Here is an 18,715-nt window from a genome sequence, read left to right as displayed (position 1 = left end):
AGTAAACATTTTTTTTCTGTTTTCAACAATTTAACTGTTTATTACATTTAATTAATTTTATTCAAGTTTATACATAATCTGTGGAATTTTTTTCTTTCTTGGGTACATTTTTTACTAACGATTTAAAGCATAAGGTTAAAGCATTCGCACGTAAACAGGTGTTCTTTCATAGAATCCTTACCATTTTATTTCAAAATGGTGGCCATGTGTTGAAAGATAATATAATGCATTAAGCCTTAACAAATCATAAATTAGAATTTCGAGTCTTTATGTGAAAATACCATTGCTAATCTTAGTTCAGCAACCGAATATAAAAGATTCCCCTTTTCGAGTTCAGGTCAGATAAGAACATTTGAGCTTTTTAAAATTTTTATTTTTTATTTATTTTTTATTTTATTTTATTTTTTAATTTTTCATTATTATTATTATTATTTATGATTCTTGAATCTTGATCTCTAATATCATTTATATATGAAAATGATGTTTTTTCTACAGAAAGAAAATTTTAGATAAAATCGAATAAAAGTTATATATAGAACCTATGAAAAATCATTATTTTATTTCGTTTGATCAGTAATCGAATGCCGTCCTTTCTGACAAAAAGTTTAAAGTTGACCCATCACAAAATGTTTAAAACAGACAAAAATTTATTCCCTATAATCAAAATGACAAAAGTATACAAACGAACAAAGATTTCATTATTTTTTTTACATTCGTGGAAGGGATGGCATGCATCTCGAGTATCATATAACGACTTAAATATACGTTTATCATATATCCTTCATTTATTCTGCAACTCTCAGGTAAATGTTTATCCTTTATTTATTACAAGGTAAGCTAAAATTTCAAAATATACACACCTGACCGAACACACACCTCTTTAATTATGACGTATCGGATAACTGTGTATTTGATAATGGATACCCTGGGGAGCAGTCCATCTCCGAGTTTAGATTGGGGCTTTTGAGAATTTTTCTCTTTTTTTTTTTTGTACAACTGGTAGCAGAGTCACAACTCTGAGGAGCAGACGAGAGGGAGTTTGGGGGTAGAAACTTGCTGCCAGCGTATCAGAAGCAAAAAACGTCTCGGCATGTGATCTAACTCCGTGTTAATGAGAGGATCGGTGAAGTCGGCATTGATGGATTATTTGGAAACGATGGTATTCAATAAGTTGCTTTTAAAATATCCAACCTAACATTAAATAAGCTTGGCTCAGGGATTTTTATTACTTTTACGGTAATTTTTCATCATATTTTACGGTTGGAAGATTATTGTGTAACATGGGAATTCTAAGTAGCGTGATTTTCATCCTGATAAAAGTGACTGTCATATCAGCGAATCAGTGCGTTCTAAATGATGGAAAGTGCACTTATAACGTTTATTTATCAAACGACAATTGTGGAGGACCACTACAGAGATCTGCTCAAGTTCAGAATGAACAAAGAGACTCTTACTCCGCGGCAGACATGCAAAAAGATTTCAATGTCGTTAAGACTGACCATGAAGACAGAATAAGAGAATTGGAGGCATCCGTCCAGAAAATGCTAAGATCCTCTTTACCTACAAATCAAATGCCTATTACCTCTAACTCTGTAGAAGGAACTGTTAGACCAGTGAATATTGAGAATTTGTTCCCAGGTGTTAATTCTACCGAGCATGGCTTACTTTCTTCTCTTCATAGCCATTTTTCTAAATTACGAAATGAGATTCAGGCAAAGACAAAGAAACTATTAGACATGGAGGTCAGGCTGAATGATACGTCCAATGCTTTATCACAAGCTCACGAAGAACTGTTCAAAAACAGCGAAAAGGTGATCGCTGCCGAACATAAGGTGACTTCAATGGAACAAGAAAGATACATGCTGAAAAGCCAAATAAAGTATAAAACTGAACAACTTAACCATGCATTAGAAAAAGTCAATATTACAGATGCCAAGCTTTTACAAGTAGAAAAACAACTGTATCATTTAGTCAGGTCAGAGTCCAATCTAAAGGAAGAGCTGGGGTTGTACCAATGGAAACTGAACAACTCCCTGAAAGCCTTCAAAAGTCTGAAGAGCAACTATACAAAATTAGATGGAAAATTCAATGATACCAAAGCAGAATTAGACAGAGCCCACATAGACTTCATGGAATGTATCACTGGTAAGTTATACAATCCAAATTGTCTCTTTATTATATTTCAAAAAGGAAGTGGATGCATTTTGATGATAAAAATCCTAGATTTGAGAAGAAAGTTCATCACGAAATATATGTATTTGTGTCCTTGTGCGTTCAAATCTCCTATGTTATTGTAAATCACTACCGGATCAAAATCACCCAATCAATAATTGGGTTTATTTATTTATTTATTTTATATATTTATTTATTTATTTATTGTTTTGTTTTTTCTTTGTTTGTTTGTTTTAGGTATTGTTTTGATTTGTTCTGTTTTGTTATGCTACAAAATAATAGTTTTATTTAGTTTTTCTGCAAAATTTCTCAATTTCAAAAATGTTATTAAAAAAAAATAATAAAAACCCTTGGGCAAATGGATACACAAAATAATATTAATATTTCATGCGATTCAGTTTAAGGAAGAAATAAACATTTTTCTCTAGAAAACCAATTATTTTTCTTTCTTGTTTAGAAGCAATCAGTGTATATGATGACAACACTTAATATTATCAGAATCAGACTTCCACTTAAAAAATACACCACCTGTTTTTCCCCCCACTCAGCAGAAAACATGTGTACGAATTTTGTTGAACTGTGGCTCATAAAACATTTCAGCAGCTTTCACAGGCGGAAGTTTATATCATGGATTTTAAACTCTTGGAACTTCATGTTATTTGTCTTTATGTTGAATTCTTTATTTCTAGTCTTTGTACAAATGTTCCAGATACGACATGTTTGTTTGCTATATGTCTCCGTTTGAAGTCGATTAGAAAATTCCAGTCATTCATCATTACGTAAACTCTCTTGACAAAACAGTTACAAGAAGTATGTAAATCGTTTACCCCACAATTTACCATGCTGCTCTCTTATCATTTTATCAAAGCACGTTAACCTACAAATACACGTAAAAACGTGAACATAAATTCATATATGAACGATTGGGTATTCAAAAAACTAGGTTAGATTCTATTCTTTTGTTTAGATGGATGAATTAAATCAATATTATAGGGAGAAATTTGTGCTTGTTTCAGAATCAGCATATGGACTTCTATATAAATTTCCAATTCAAGTTTGTTTTTTTAGGGGCGGGGGGGGGGGGTTGTTTTGGGTTTTTTTTAATATTCATGCAATTGCCTTACAAAAAATTGACCCAATTTTTGGCGTATAAAAAAGAGATATTAATCTAATAAAAATTAACTACGCAATACTGCTATACTTCCCGTTAGATTTTGTCTGCTTATGATATCTAATTTTAAAAATTATGCATCGGCTCTGCTGCAGAAAGTACTTGTTCATTTGTCTGGATCTTAAGATGATGGCTTGGGTATTTTAAGAATTTCAGGGATAATGTCCGATATTTGAGGAGATGGCCTTCCCGCTGTTAAGAAATATATAGTTTGAAGTTTTGAAATTATTACATCAAAGTTTGTAACTAGACTACCCCCGAGGGTGCAGCGTGGGTTGATAAGTCGTAGATCTCTTATAACGGTTCATTCAAAATGCTAACGTCATGCAAATGCTAAATTATACGCCATTGTGTGCAAAAATATTTGTTAGTGTATTGGTTGTTTGGTGACTTACTCCATTGCGAAGTTATTGAATTTACAATATTCAATTAATATTTAGCTACTTCAATTTAAAATTGGTTTGAATAGCTTAGTTTCAAGTTAAAGTTTAATTTTTTTTTCCCTACAACGTCAATTTTCTGAGGAAATTGGTTTTTTTATACAGGATGAATGAAAGCATTTTCAATTCTGAAGAGAAATAAAATTGGAATTAAAGACTTATTTGTTCGCATATTTATTTCATCTTTTGTTAAATAAGCGTATTATATGAATTTTGACTTTTAAATGTTAACAGTACTAAAAATTGTACTTACTCAACCATACATTATCTCAATCTTTACATAAACATTAATGCACTCCGGATGAAGAGAATCTGATATTCAATGGTTAAGTACTGCATTCCTGATTTAATGATATTTTTATTCATCTTGTAAGATGTAGCACGTATTACATTACGTAGTATACAAATGTTCTCAAAATCTCGTAATTTCATGCTGTTTTGCATTCATAAAATTTAAATTCTTGAGATGTGGATCAAAATCCGTTTACTCTGCATATAATATGTTTTTGGAAAGAATGTCAGAATATTAATGCTACTTGATTTTATAAAATTTAGCCTATGGTATCATTTTGGTTTGGTTTGGTTTGAACATATTTTATTGTATAAATAATATACAAGTGGTTTGAATACAAGTTCGAACAACTTACGAGGTTCTCACCATGGTATCATTTGTACCTGTTTTCTACGATATATTCCTCCTCGATTCATACGATTGTTTGTTCAGTGTCTGTGTAATGCTATTATAGACAAAATAAAATCTCGGCGTTCTTGCTAGTCAACACCATCAAGTTATGACAATTAATGACATAATTATTGTACTGTTACAATACGTCTTTAATTAAGCATGTGGATTTTCGTTAGATGAAAAGCTTTACTTTGTACCATTGATGCATGTTATTACATTTTATGAGTACAAACCCACTCTGCATGCTTCAAGGTCCTTGTATATAGACCACACTCGTCTGGAATGTTATTATGTGTTTTGTGAAATGCAACTCTTTACCTTTTAGAGGCTACGATTGCTAAAGTCACTAAACAACAGTCTTTCCTCGTCTTTTATGACTTTTTTGCAAATAAAACCTACTGGTGGATTGAATTTGACTGACATGTTAGGTATATAGCTAGTATTCTCATACTAATATTTACCTGATTAATACAGAGGGCTTACAGAGGTTATGGCCACTCGATAGGGCATACTTACTCCTCCTAAGCACCAGATCCTACCTCTGGTGTTTCCAGAGATTCAGGTTTTTCCCTGTTCTCGTTTTTTGTATTGTTTACTTTAGGATGAACTTGATTGCTATTCGTATCTTCACCTTTTTTTTCATTATGTCATCGCGATAATAGTCGGGGCAACATTTTGTCATTGTTACACATACATTTGGCGTGCATATGGGGAAAGGTGAAGTTTTATGAGGTACCTTCATATATATAATTCCGGTTGAAGTACTTGTAATCTCTGAAATGTCATTTAGACGATTTTACTCATGTTTCGTTTCGGACAGGTCACTGAAAAATCAGGAGACCACAACGCGAGTCTCGGCTTAGATATTTTTTGCTCAAAGCTTTGGTGCAAAATGAAATTGAGGCAGAGTGCACATGTAAAAAGGAAAATAAAATTTTCTTCTACACATTTCCGTCTTGAACTATACTTATCAATCAAAAGTTCACCTGGCCACACCCGATAAACAAATCTTTGTGGAAATTATAATGCATGTTTAGAATCAATACTAGTAACCACTAAAAATATGAGCTGTCAGGTAAACTAAAGATAACTCTCAATTTAAATCTAATTTCAGTATCAGTGCCTAAGTTTGCGAACTTTTTTAGCTCATCTGAGCAGAAGGCTCAAGTAAGCTTTTCTGATCAAAGAGTGTCCGGCGTCCGTCTGTCGTCTGTAAACTTTTCACATTTTTGACTGGGTCAATTTCAACCAAACTTGTCAAAAAACATCCTCGAGTAAAGGGGATTTAATTTTGTTAACAGGAAGTGCCACATCCTCTTTCAAGGGGAGATAATTAAGAATTTGAGAAAATATTGCCGGAATCTTTTAAAAATCTTCTCAAGAACCACTGGGCAAGTAAAGATGAAACTTATGTGAAAACTTCATCACAACTCTAAATTCAGATTTGTTCATATCATAACCCCCGGGGGTAGGGCGGGACCACAAGAGGGGGTCTAAGTTTTACATAGGAATATAGGGAATGTCTTTAAAAAACCTTCTTCTCGAGAACAGAAAAACCATAATTATGAGTAATTATGGCTTTGCTGTTCTTGAGAAGAACTCCCCAGGGGTCGTGATTTGAATAAAACTTGAATCTACACTACCTAAGGATATTTCTATAATAATATGACTAATAATGGCTTAGCTCTTCTTGAGAAGCAGATTTTGAAAGATACTCCCTATATATTTCTATGGTAAACTTTTATCCCCTGTTTTGGACCTGCCCTACCCCCAGGGGTCATGATTGGAACAAACTTGAATCTACACTACCCGAGGATACTTCTATGATAATACTGATTATCCCCAGGTAGTGCAGATTGAAGTTTGTTCAAATCATGAACCCCCGGGATAGGGCGGGGCCACAACAGTGGGTAAAAGTTTTACATAGGAATATAAAGGTGTAATGGTTACGGGACATTTGCGTAAAATACATTGAAGACTTTAAATAGTGGAATGACCTGACAACCCTTGGAATGGACTAGCGAAAGGGTATATAAGGCAAAGCTTTGGGAAAGTCAGGCATTTAGAAGCTAGCTGAAGAAGTTGACCATTGAATCAGCAATAAAGACGTTAAGGGTAAGAGCAAAATAAAAGTGTAAAAGTTACAAGCACCAGTAGCAGGTATCCTAGGGAAATGTTGTTAAGTTCTGGGTGTAGTTAATCTAAAGAAGATTGAGACACCCAGTCTTATCTATCTATGGGAACCTAGGGGAGAAACACGATGTAAGTAGTACTTTACCCAGTCCTCGTATCTACATATGAGAAAAATACTGTGTGATAGAACCTCAGACAGAGCTTCCAATCATTAATTCAGACAGAGTAAAAGGAAAACCTATACATATCCCTTGTAAGAATCTGATCATACACGTTACATAGGAAATATCTTTAAGAATCGTCTTCTCAAGAACAGCTAACTTAAAGCCATTATTAGTCATATTTATATAGAAGCAACCGTAAAATCAAGTTTGTAAATTATGACCCCAGGGGTTGAAGGCACAAGAGAGGGTTAAAATTTTACATAAGAATATATAGGAATCATCTTTAAAAAAATCTGCTCAAAAACAGTCATGATTAGTCATATTATTAAAGAAGCATCCTCAGGTAGTGTAGATTCAAATTTGTTCAAATTTAGGGTGGATAGGTTGGGGCCACAATGAGCTATCTGGGATTAACGTAGGAATACAAAGGATTTGTTTAATTCTCCTGCTGAAGAACAGCAGAGTCATGATTAGTATTATTGATAGGTAGTGTAAATTTAAGTTTGCCCCCCCCCCCTACACACCGGTAGACTTTTCAATACTGAACTAATTTCTGCTTTTTCCCAGCCAATTGTTCTTAGGGGAGCGATGTCACTCATGGGCCTCTTGGGGTTTTTTTCTTCAATGGGCTGGGTGGCCTACTTTTTTTAATTCATCCGAACCAGAATCTTTCGTACACAATCCCGGTAATAACAATACCAATGAAATCTTGCGTTTTATTTTAATTTTAAAAAACATAACCCTGTATTTGGTAGGTGTGGCTGATATGTCGTTGGGGTAAGAGGTAAGAATAGAATAAAGGAGGTTTAATGTTTGAATTTAAAGCAATAATTAACCAATTCAAAATAATAACTTTTTTTAAATTAGAAAAATAATTATCAATCTGAAAGTACGCAATAAGTCTTGAATTAGAGGCTTATGGGAATTATCACGTGTTCCCAGATTTGCTACTGTTTTTAAAGCACATTCCTTAAATTATACAGTTGTTAAGTATGATGACCTTGCTGAACTAAATGAACCTTGGAACATCTTATTTATCTTCCTTGCAGAGTTTTTTTTTTCAAATCAATTGATGATCTCGTTTTCAAATGTTTTATGAAAGCAAACTTTTCAGGTTCCTGATATGAATCATAACAAAAAATAAACTCAGTAATAGATGACAAAGAAAAACGAAGGTGGAAAGGAGAGAAAAATTACACTCTAAAAGCAAAAAAAAAAAAAAAGTCTTTCGCACATACATGTACATCTTGCTTGCGTGTCCCCTGCGCCGTTATCTTAAGACTCGGATCGATCCCGAATTCAACGTTCATTCTGTACCCATTAACGCTAATTGACGTTTTCTTAATACAGATTATTAATTGATACAGTGATTTATTAATACTTTACGATTTCTTTCCGAACCAATTTGCAGAATCAAAAGAAATCTCGTGTGCCCATCTAAACATTTTTCTTTGCGTTTATGGTTTTCGTAAAATGAAGAATCATGGCTTGAATTTATAAAAAGAATAAGGAATAAACTTTTCTTTTTGGGTGTTTCATGAGATGATAATCGACCTAAGAACATTAAGCATGTAAAAAGTTTTACATACTAGTAAGCAATGGTTTTATGCAAGAATTATCACTTGCTTTGAGGGGTTTATTACCCTTTAATAAACAATAAAAATAACACCTGCTCCTACCATTTTACCAAAATAAGTATATAAGATTTACTATGGGATAAAATTTATCCATTTACCATCATTTTTCATTCCTGTCAATTTGACAACATCCGAATACTTTTTTATTCTTGTAATACAAAAGGGAAGTTGCAACTTTCTGGTCAGTTTCTCGTAAGTTTTGCAGACCCTCCAGATTCAAATAAAATGACTTTCTGTAGTTATCATAATGAAATTAAGGTCTAAGAAATTAAGGTAACGATACGTTCCTAGTTTATCTGATTTTTGGATCTCTTCGCAATATACTAAAAATATTTCTCATTATTATTATCTTCTGAATTCGAAACTTTTTAAAAATGTCTGACAATATATATATGCCAAACAATTGTTAAATCAGCAAATAAAGATATGTCCAGTGGTATTACATCAAAATTATATCATCTGGAATCTTGGGCAAATGTTTGGTAATGTACTTCATTTTTGTGAGGTAAGTTCTTAAAGTACATGTAAAATTTGTCCTTCAAAATCTTCACGGATAAAGAGAGTAACAGTAAAGCAGTAAAAAACAGAAAAGAAAAACATCTCTTGTGAATCTACGTAAGTCAGCTAATGCATTGAGGTATAATTACATAGATGGATGGCTTTAAGAGAGGTGTTTTGCCTTGCTTTGGTCTTCATATACCACGAGTACCTCTATTCTTTTTATAGAATATATAATTTGGAAATAAAGTGTTTTCTAACTGTAGAGGAAATTGACATCGCTTTATTTTGTTTCTTTAGATACTAATATATTTTTCGATCATACAAAAGACTTTGGGTGTCTTTTAAAGTCAGGTTTTAGATTTTCTCAAACTGAAGAGGTCATCGGATGTTACTTTAATTTGCAAGGCTTCAACTGTAGAGGACAATGAATGCCACTTTTAATATACATTTGAAATGTTTCATGACTATACAGAAAACACCGGATGCCAAAAGTTACAATAAAAGTCACATACCTAGATTGACTTTCTAACTGATAAAAATTTTAAAGTTACCGTCTTTTTTCGTACGTGTTACTTATATTTCTGGGAAAGATTTCTGATAAAAATTCAGACATGTTAGTGTGTAACATAGATTATATCAGAGATGTAGTTCAATCCTCCTTCCTCATAAATGTCTGACCTATGTAAAGTGCATCTCGTTACTTCGTGTTGAACTTATTCCGCGTGCTCAATATTTTTTTTCAACAGGGAAGCACTTGCGGTTTTTCTCACACGTTTCTTAATTTATCTATATTGATCATTATTAACCTTGATAAGTGATTGTAGAACTTGTGCATGGTCTACAATTATGCTTCATGATTATACTAAGAAGTAAAAACAATGAAATGTGTTAGGGTTTTATCATTATACTTTGAATGTATTTGTAAAGGATATTTAAGGAGGAGGGAGATGAGCGAAGAAATTTATAATATCTCCCTGTTGTACCACTGCATCGTTTAAAAAAGACTGCTCACAGAGTAAAGTATGTATTGTCAAATCAAGTTCATCTAGAGAATGAAAATTTGGGAAACAGAAACGATAGCTGAAGAGGTAAACAAGGAAAGTGTCAATGAATGCTTATACTGATGTAATAATAAAGTCCAGGGTTATACTACACTAACCCGGTTAAAATCAGAGAAATGGGTGGGTGGTGAGACTTTGCTACTTTTTTTTTTATTATTTTCCTCCAAAACTGCTTTTGGTAAACTTAGAAGCATTTAGCATTTGGTAAACTATGGGCATTACGCGCCATCTTCCGAGTTAGTGTTTCAGTGATTCTGGTAAAGTCAGAGACACTGAGCGGCATTTACCCAGGAAAAGAATTTTTGTAAAGTCAGCAGCATTGGGCGACATTTCTTCGGGAGAATGTTTCTGGAGAAGTCAGAGGCATTTAGAACATTTTTCATAGAAAGAGCTTCTTGTAAAGTAGCGGCATTGAGCTACGTTTTTGTCAAGACTTTCTTCTGATGACGTCTGCACCTTTGAGCGACATTTCTCCAAGGCACTTCAACTGTTAAAGTCTGCTGCATTGAGCAACCTTTCTCTCCTAGACAAATGTCGCCAGGGTTATACTACTCTAACCCGGTTCATGTAAGGTCATGAAAATCAGAGAAATTGGTGGGTTGGTGAGACTTTGCTACTTTTTTATTATTTTCCTCCAAAACTGCTTTTGGTAAACTTAGAAGCATATAGCATCTGGTAAACTTAGGGCATTACGCGCCATCTTCCAAGACAGTGTTTCAGTGCTTAGTGTTAGAGACACTGAGCGGCATTTACCCAGGCACTTCAACTGTTAAAGTCAGTTGCATTGAGCAACCTTTCTCTCCTAGACAAATGTCGCAAAGTTCTCCAGGAGCACTGTGCAGGATAAATGTCGCTCAATACCGTTGACTTCACCAGATCACCGTGTTGGATAAATACTTCCAATGCCGCTGACGTTATCAAAAACTCTCTCTCTCTCTCTCTTTCTCTCTCTCTCTGATTAATATTGTATTGCCTAATGCTGCTGACTTCAAACAAAAGCGTTGACTTTTGAGAAACGTTTCTGTCTTCAATAACCGCCATCCAATGCTGCTGACTTTACCAGAAGCAATGCCTTCGAAAAATGCACACAATGTCGCTAATTTTATCGAAAGCACTCACTTGAACCAATTTCGCTCAATGTTGTTGTCTTTACAATAAGCATTGTCTGGATAAATGTCGCTCAGTGGCGTTGCCTTTATGAGAAGCACTCTCTTCGACAAATATCACTGAATTGACCAGAATTACTATCCTACACAAATTCTGCTAAATGCTCCTGATCTCTTTTAAAGAGAAGTCGTTTAATGTTGCTGGATCATCAAAAGCACTCTCTTGGACAATTAATGCTTCTGACTCAAATGACACACTAAGAAGTACCGCCATTCAAAAAGTGTCACTTACTGCTACTGTTTTACCTGAAAAAGACTTTTCAATAAATGCTTCTGATTTTTTAGAAGCTTTGCTTTGAGCGCTGTTTGTGATACATTTCCTTGGATTCTTGCAAGAAGGAAGAGCATACCGTCTTCACGATTTCGCATCTAGTGTGACCACTGAACTATATCTTTATGTCCTTATTTTGTTCTTGTTACTTCAGATGGCATGGCTAATAGATTTATTGATTAAGACGGGGGATAGAGGCCATAGTGGGGGAGACAATAAAATCATGAATATTTATAGTTTTATGGTGTATATCGGCAAATGTTGCCAGTTATAAACAAGTAGGGTTATAGTTACTGTGATGGAAATATATACAAATATATACAGATATTTCCATTTCTAATTGTTTTCTCTGTGATAACTCTTTGAAAGTTAGGTGAGTTGATATCTTGATAATTCAACCGGAATGTTAATTTCGCCAGGTGAAAGGTCAGGAGCCTTATATGCATGTCAATCTCGTGCGGCTGTGTTTGTGTCTGACGTCAGTGGGCGACGCAGGGACTGTTAACATATGAGGCCTCGTGTATTTAAAATCTAATAGCATTTTTTTAAATTTATATTTACAATTTTATTTCACATATAAATGTAAATATAAGGAAATGGGTATTCCAGGTACATCAACGATAGTTGGAAACCTGGGATAATTTTTGCATAACGGGTTTTGCCCGTTATACAAATTATCCCACGTTTCCAACTTTCGTTGACGCCCTGGCATACCCAACAAACTAGACAGTGATTCCTTAAATAAGAAAAAATCTTGTATGTGTGTGTGAAGATAACAATTTGATCTGTAAGCATGCTTGGACGCTGATGCGAATTATCACGTGCAACGGGTCTGTTTTCACCTCCAATACACCAAACAAAAAAGACATCCATTAAATAAATAATGTGAAATGCACTTAAATTCATTTTGGGAATCATATTATGAACATGATCGAGAAAATTGTAGATGTATCAAAACATGTCATTAGATATAAAGATATACGAAATACATGTATATGTAAATTATATGTAAAATATGGGGGGTAGTGTTATCTTTGATAGTGCATATTTCCTTTTTCTTAAACTGTTTTTAAAGACATATAATTTTGCTTTTAAGAAGAGGAAGAACTGAATTTTAAATCAATCTTTTAAAAAAAAATTAAATATTGAACTTGATACCGTACATGTATTTGTGAATTGTGTATGCATATGTGATTTTTATTTTTAATTTACTGTTCGGTCAGTATTCTTTTGACATAAAATAACCCTTCATTGTTACGTAATTTGTTAATCTGTTGAAATCCTATTAAAATGCATATTTAAATTTTTGCATCAATTCAATATCGAAAAACAAATCATGGAACTATATTTTTCAGCTAAGACACAGTCGTTCTGCGGGTTTGAAAATGACATGTGTGGTTTTACACAAGAAGAGATTACAGACGATTTTGATTGGGTTAGAACAAAAGGAGAAACTCCCTCCACGGGCACCGGTCCTCTAGGGGACCACACCTGTGGTGAGGTCAAAGATGCAGGTAAATGATTTATTTTTAAAAATTCATATTTTTGTCATAACCCAAAACGTTCTTCATTAATATCGATAAAATAAAAAAATGAACTGAAAACCATTTTTCACTGTTAATGTATGACATGTAAGCAACCCCCATTTGTTTACCGAAATACAGTATTTAAGTTCTACTGCCCTGACGACTTCTTTGTGATATATTGCCACTGTCGATTACCAGTGAGTCGTAAATTCAATTAGATTTCCAATTAAATAAATATCTCTGCTACATTTCAATCCCAAGAGCTCACGTCATGATATAAATTAAGTTTATAAATATTGCGTTCACATGCAACTTTGATAGCTGGTGTTACTTAAGAATCTGTAGAATGATAAACTACTTCAAATTTATTCACAAAAACTCTTTGTAAATCTTTAAGAAAGCTAGAATATCCGGATTTTAATCAGTTTCAACCGGCACAGTGCCTGAAGTATCCATAATACCTTTAAATAAACAATGAAAAGATTAATTTTAAATAATAATAGTCTTTTATAATTCTAAATAAGAAATCAATGCAACGTTTATATACTGCTGTATATATGGCTTTTGTTTGGAACTAGAAATATCTCTGGATGTTTTTTTTTTATAAGTGTATTTAACATTTAGAAAACAGCCTTTTATTATTCATGTTACACTTTTCTTTTATCTTATAATGTTTACATCTACTGAATATTTTCTTCTTTATTTCTTATGAATATTTTGCTGCTGTCAATTGCAGCCAATAACAATGACGAGGGTTGTATATATTTTGTCATATACCGCATAAAACCATAGGCACTTCCAAGCTAAATCGGTAAAATAAAAATGTCTGGATTCCAAAACTTTATTTAAACAAGAGGCCAACGGGCCTTATAGGTCACCTGAGTATCATGCAACAACTTCGCCACAATGGATTCATGTTTTAAACCAGAGGCCATGAAATTCACAATTTCGAAAGAGGCACACTTGCTGATCATAATTTTATATTTAGTGAGCTTACTTAATACCCAGAAAGAGAGCAGAGGATTATCAAAGAATTAATGCATTTTCACTATGTAATCATTAGAGCCTGCCCTAACACCAGAACCATGATGCAGGGGCCATAAAATTCACAATTTTGGAAGAGGCATCCTTACATATCATATCAATACTCTTAGTTCATCGGCTTATTACCCAGGGAAAAGGAGAAGATTGTCAAAGAATTATTGCATTTTTACTATGTAATCATTAGAGCCCCGCCCTAAAACCAGAACCCCTGACCAGGGGGCCATGAAATTCACAATATAGGAATAGGCACCCTTATTCATCATAACTATGCCTTCAGTTTGTTTGCCCTGGATCAGAGAAGATTTTTAAAAGAAATAATGCATTTTCACTATACATGTATATTCAACAGAACACTGCCCTAACACCAGAACCCCTGACCCAGGGGCCATGAAATTCACAATTTTGGAAGAGGCACCTTTCATCATCATAACTATGTATTTATTTTGTTTTCATAATATCCAAGAGCACGGAAGAAGCTTTTTAAAGAAATAATGCATTATCACTATATATTCAACAGAGCCCCACCCTAACACCAGAACCCCTGACCCTTGGGCCATGAAATTCACAATTTTGGAAGAGGCACTCTTTCTCATCTTAACTATGTACTTAGTTCATCGGCTTAATACCCAGGAGCAGAGGAAAAGATTTTTGAATAATTAATGCATTTTCACTATATAATCATTAGATACCCGCCCTAACACCAGAACCCCTGACCCAGGGGCCATGAAATTCACAATTTTAGAAGAGACACCTTTCCTCATCATGACTATGCATATTGTTTGTTTCCTAAATACCCAAGAGCAGAGGAGAAGATTTTTTAAGAATAATGCTTTTCACTACATATTCAACAGAGCCCCACCCTAGCACCAGAACCCCTGACCCTGGGGCCATAAATTTCACAATTTAGGTAGAGGGCTCAATGCTTATTACATTCATGCCAACAGTTTGCCTGCTTGATGCCCAGGAGTAAAGAAGAAGATTTTTAAAGATTGCATTAATTCTGATGGTTTTAGCCCCACCCCTCAGGCCCCAGGGGGGTAGGGGTCATGAATTTCACAATTTTTAACCCCCCCCCCCTTCACATATAGATGCTATGTGCCAAATTTGGTTGAAATTGGTTCAGTGGTTCCAGGGAAGAAGCTGAAAATGTTCAAATGTTAACGCACGACGGACGACGCACGCCGACGGACGAAAACAGATAGCAATAAGTCACCTGAGTAAACTCAGGTGACCTAAAAATCCTTACAAAGATATATTGCAGGCTACAGTAAATGTTCAACTAAGCCCTTATCCTTACTCCTTACCAAACTATTAAGTGCTGTGAAGGAGAAACTTTATATACGTATTGTGAAGCTACATATTCAAGAAGTGGTATTAATTAAATATGGATTCTAAAAAAGAACTCCAAAAAGAACTTTTGGACAAATTAAAATTAATCACAAAACTTTTCAAACATCAGTAGCAGCAAAATATACGACTTTTCTATACTTTATCCAACCATTTTAAATTTAAGATCAAGCTTTTGACATGAATAACGTCATAGACAACTGCTTCTTCAATAAAAATGAAACTAGCAAATTTTAAAATCTTGTGATAAAATTTTATAATTTGCGAAATACAGTCTTTCATGAGACCCTAAATATACAACAAGGACTTAAAACAGATCTTCAGCAGATATGTACTAAGTTAAAGAGATAGAAATAAGTTATGCGGACGCAGTTAATGCTATTATATTTACATTTCCAAATATTCTTCTTAAAGATTCCTTGCAAATTAGAAAAAGTTCATGTTCTTATGAACTACCGTGGGATGAGTTAGAATATTTCCAATGTGATACGATTGAAATCAAAAAATAGTGCAAACTTTTTTTTTCAAAAATGAGCATTGAATGACAAAAATATGTGGCAAGTCATCAGAAAAATAATGTAAATATAAGATATTAATTTATTTTTCTAGAATTCATGAGGTACATGAACTACAACGCTTCACGCCTGCATATTCATCACGAAGCACTAACGCGCTTCATGAAATATGCGTCGTAGTTCATGTCCTCATGAATTCTCAAAAATTAAAGTCATCTCTTATATTAAGCAAGAAGACAATTTGGATAAACTTTTAACCAAACACCAGCTTTTATCTGAAAAATTAAATTACAATACCGCTGCAGATAAGTAACCATTTCAACGCTGCAACAACAAGTACAAACTCTACGGATTGAAAACTCTTCTCTCAAACAATCAGTAGATTCGATTAATGCTAGCGTTTAAGAAGAATGGAGAGAAAAAAGGTCAAACTTAAAGAGAGGGACAACACTATTCTGACCTTGAAAATCGAAACTAAGCAGCTTTTGAAAAAACCAATACTTTTATGTGAAACGAATTCATGAATTTGAAAATGAATTTTATAATCTTTCAAGTGAAATCCAAAATTACGACAAAATTTGGATCTAAAAAATAGTCACTTCTGAAATAAAATCAGTTCAAATGGACACAGACATCAAGTGACGAGGCTGTGTTTTACTTGAGCAAGGGGATATTGTCACAGATGAAAATTTACCCGGATTCTCCACCACTTATCACACCCCGGTAGATATGTGTACTATATGCAAGACCCTGGCGTGGACTATTGGTAATGAGATAAAACGTCTTAGATTTGCAAACCTTTATTTTTCCCTGAGTTGTATTCGGGACGATGTCCCTGATTCTGTCCGATCCAGCAAATCATAAGGCGTTTTATCTCATCACCAATAGTCCACTCCAGTGTCTTGCAAATAAGCACACGCATCTTCCATGGTGTCATATATGCACTTCTACAGTGACATTATTGTGTTTGTTAGTACATGTGTACCTGTTGTGTATTTACAGGACATTTCCTGTTTATTGAGGCCTCAGGTAGGCTAAACAATAACAAGGCAGTGATATACTCCCCGTTTTACCAAAGCCTGGGCCACTTGTGTGTGGGGTTCTACTACCATATGTTTGGTCGCCAGACAGGGACACTTAATGTATACACAAAGGTAAGGTAATCAGACGGACAGGGACAGACAGACAGACAGACATCTAGACAGACAGCTAGACAGACAGACAGCTAGACAGAGAGACAGACAGGGAGACTTAATGTATACACAAAGGTAAGGTAATCAGACAGACAGGGACAGACAGACAGAAAGACATCTAGACAGACAGACAGCTAGACAGAGAGACAGACAGGGAGACTTAATGTATACACAAAGGTAAGATAATCATACAGACAGAGACATTTAGACAGCTAGACAGACGGATAGACAGACAGGGAGACTTAATGTATACATGTACACAAAGGTAAGGTAATCAGACGGACAGGGACAGACAGACAGAAAGACATCTAGACAGACAGACAGCTAGACAGAGAGACAGACAGGGAGACTTAATGTATACACAAAGGTAAGATAATCAGACGGACAGGAATAGACAGACAAAAAGACATTTAGACAGATAGACAGGGAGACTTAATGTATACAAAAAAGTAAGATCTTGAATACTGTTCGTTACCTCCATATACTTCATTTAAAGTTTGCAAATCCTTTACTAAGTTTACTGGCCCGTGAAGAAATGTTTGTGTTTTTGTTGATATATAGAATTCTCATTTGTAAACTATAATTAAAATTTGTAAATCATAGTATCAGGTAATAGATTATGTTTTGATTTGGAAAGTATAGTTTTTGTTAGTAAACTACAGCTAAGATAAAAAAAAAAACGAAGATAACAAACAGTGATCGATCTCAAAAATCTGCAAACAATACAAATCTGTAAAAAGGGCATAAAACACGAACCCCGGAAATTCAAGTGGTAGGAGCAGGTGCCTGAATGAGTAAGCATCCCCTGTTGTCTGGTCACACCAGTCGTGAGGCCTTTGTATATAACAGGAAGACTGAACTTTCCATAGTCGAATTTAGTATAAAAATAAAGGCCTAACAATTGGTATGAAACACGTCAGCTAAAATATGCCCCAGTGATAAATTATGTTTGTTGACAATAGACCATAGAATTTAAAAATGTAGACTTTAATCAAGGTTAGTGAAATCCCTGTAACATCAACTTATCAGTCAGTAGCCGATTTAAAAATTGATCGTACTCAGAGCATGCTCTTGAGTTGGGAGATGAAAACACCATATGCAGGTGATAGCGGAATGTTACTGCATAAATAAAGATGGAAAAGCTGAAGTCATCTCGTTTGTCATACAATTTTGTTGTTAGTTGGCCCTTATCGTCTATAGTCGGTAAAACGTAATTTATACCAATAAAATGTATTTAACTGAGATACACTATAATTTACGGTCGTTAACTATAGGTTTGAGAGATAAACTATAATAGCTGCAAAATCAAATCTAATCATGCTGTTAAGAGGGTTCCACGTAACTAGGATTACTATAGTTTTCATTGTAAACTATGTAGTTTACAATAATGATATATATTTTCACAGAAATTTGTGAAAATTGGTACAAATTCAGATTATGTCGATAAACTCTGGGTTTTTTTCAAATTTATAACAGTACTAAATGTTTATCAATATTTTATTAATTCATCGCTTTGCGTAGTAAGAAACTAGACTTAGAATTAGTTTGTAAACTATATATAATTCACATCCGTTAAGTGTAGTATGGAGTTGCTAGCCGTAGTTTACTATAACCGTGAATCTGTACTTTTCAGGTACTAGTAAACCTTGTTTTGCACATACTGTATATAGAAAGGTTGATCCAAAATTA

At 34.1% G+C, this 18,715-nt stretch overlaps 1 protein-coding gene across 1 annotated transcript in view; it reads left to right on the top strand.

The window, feature by feature from the left end:
• Positions 1–967: 967 nt before the first annotated feature.
• Positions 968–18,715, top strand: part of LOC133193227 (uncharacterized) — a 21,067-nt gene continuing 3,319 nt past the window's right edge. The window contains exons 1-3 of the mRNA XM_061329192.1: positions 968–2,145; positions 12,757–12,915; positions 16,836–16,987. Of these exons, the coding sequence (XP_061185176.1) occupies positions 1,281–2,145; positions 12,757–12,915; positions 16,836–16,987 (1,176 nt within the window). The 5' untranslated portion in view covers positions 968–1,280. The remainder of the gene's footprint in view (positions 2,146–12,756; positions 12,916–16,835; positions 16,988–18,715) is intronic.

This window comes from Saccostrea echinata, unplaced genomic scaffold, assembly GCF_033153115.1.
Source record: "Saccostrea echinata isolate AGI-Se365-2 ecotype Australia unplaced genomic scaffold, CSIRO_AGI_Sech_v1 ptg000001l, whole genome shotgun sequence".
Lineage (NCBI taxonomy): Eukaryota > Metazoa > Mollusca > Bivalvia > Ostreida > Ostreidae > Saccostrea > Saccostrea echinata.
This window is presented reverse-complemented; position numbering and strand designations above follow the sequence as displayed.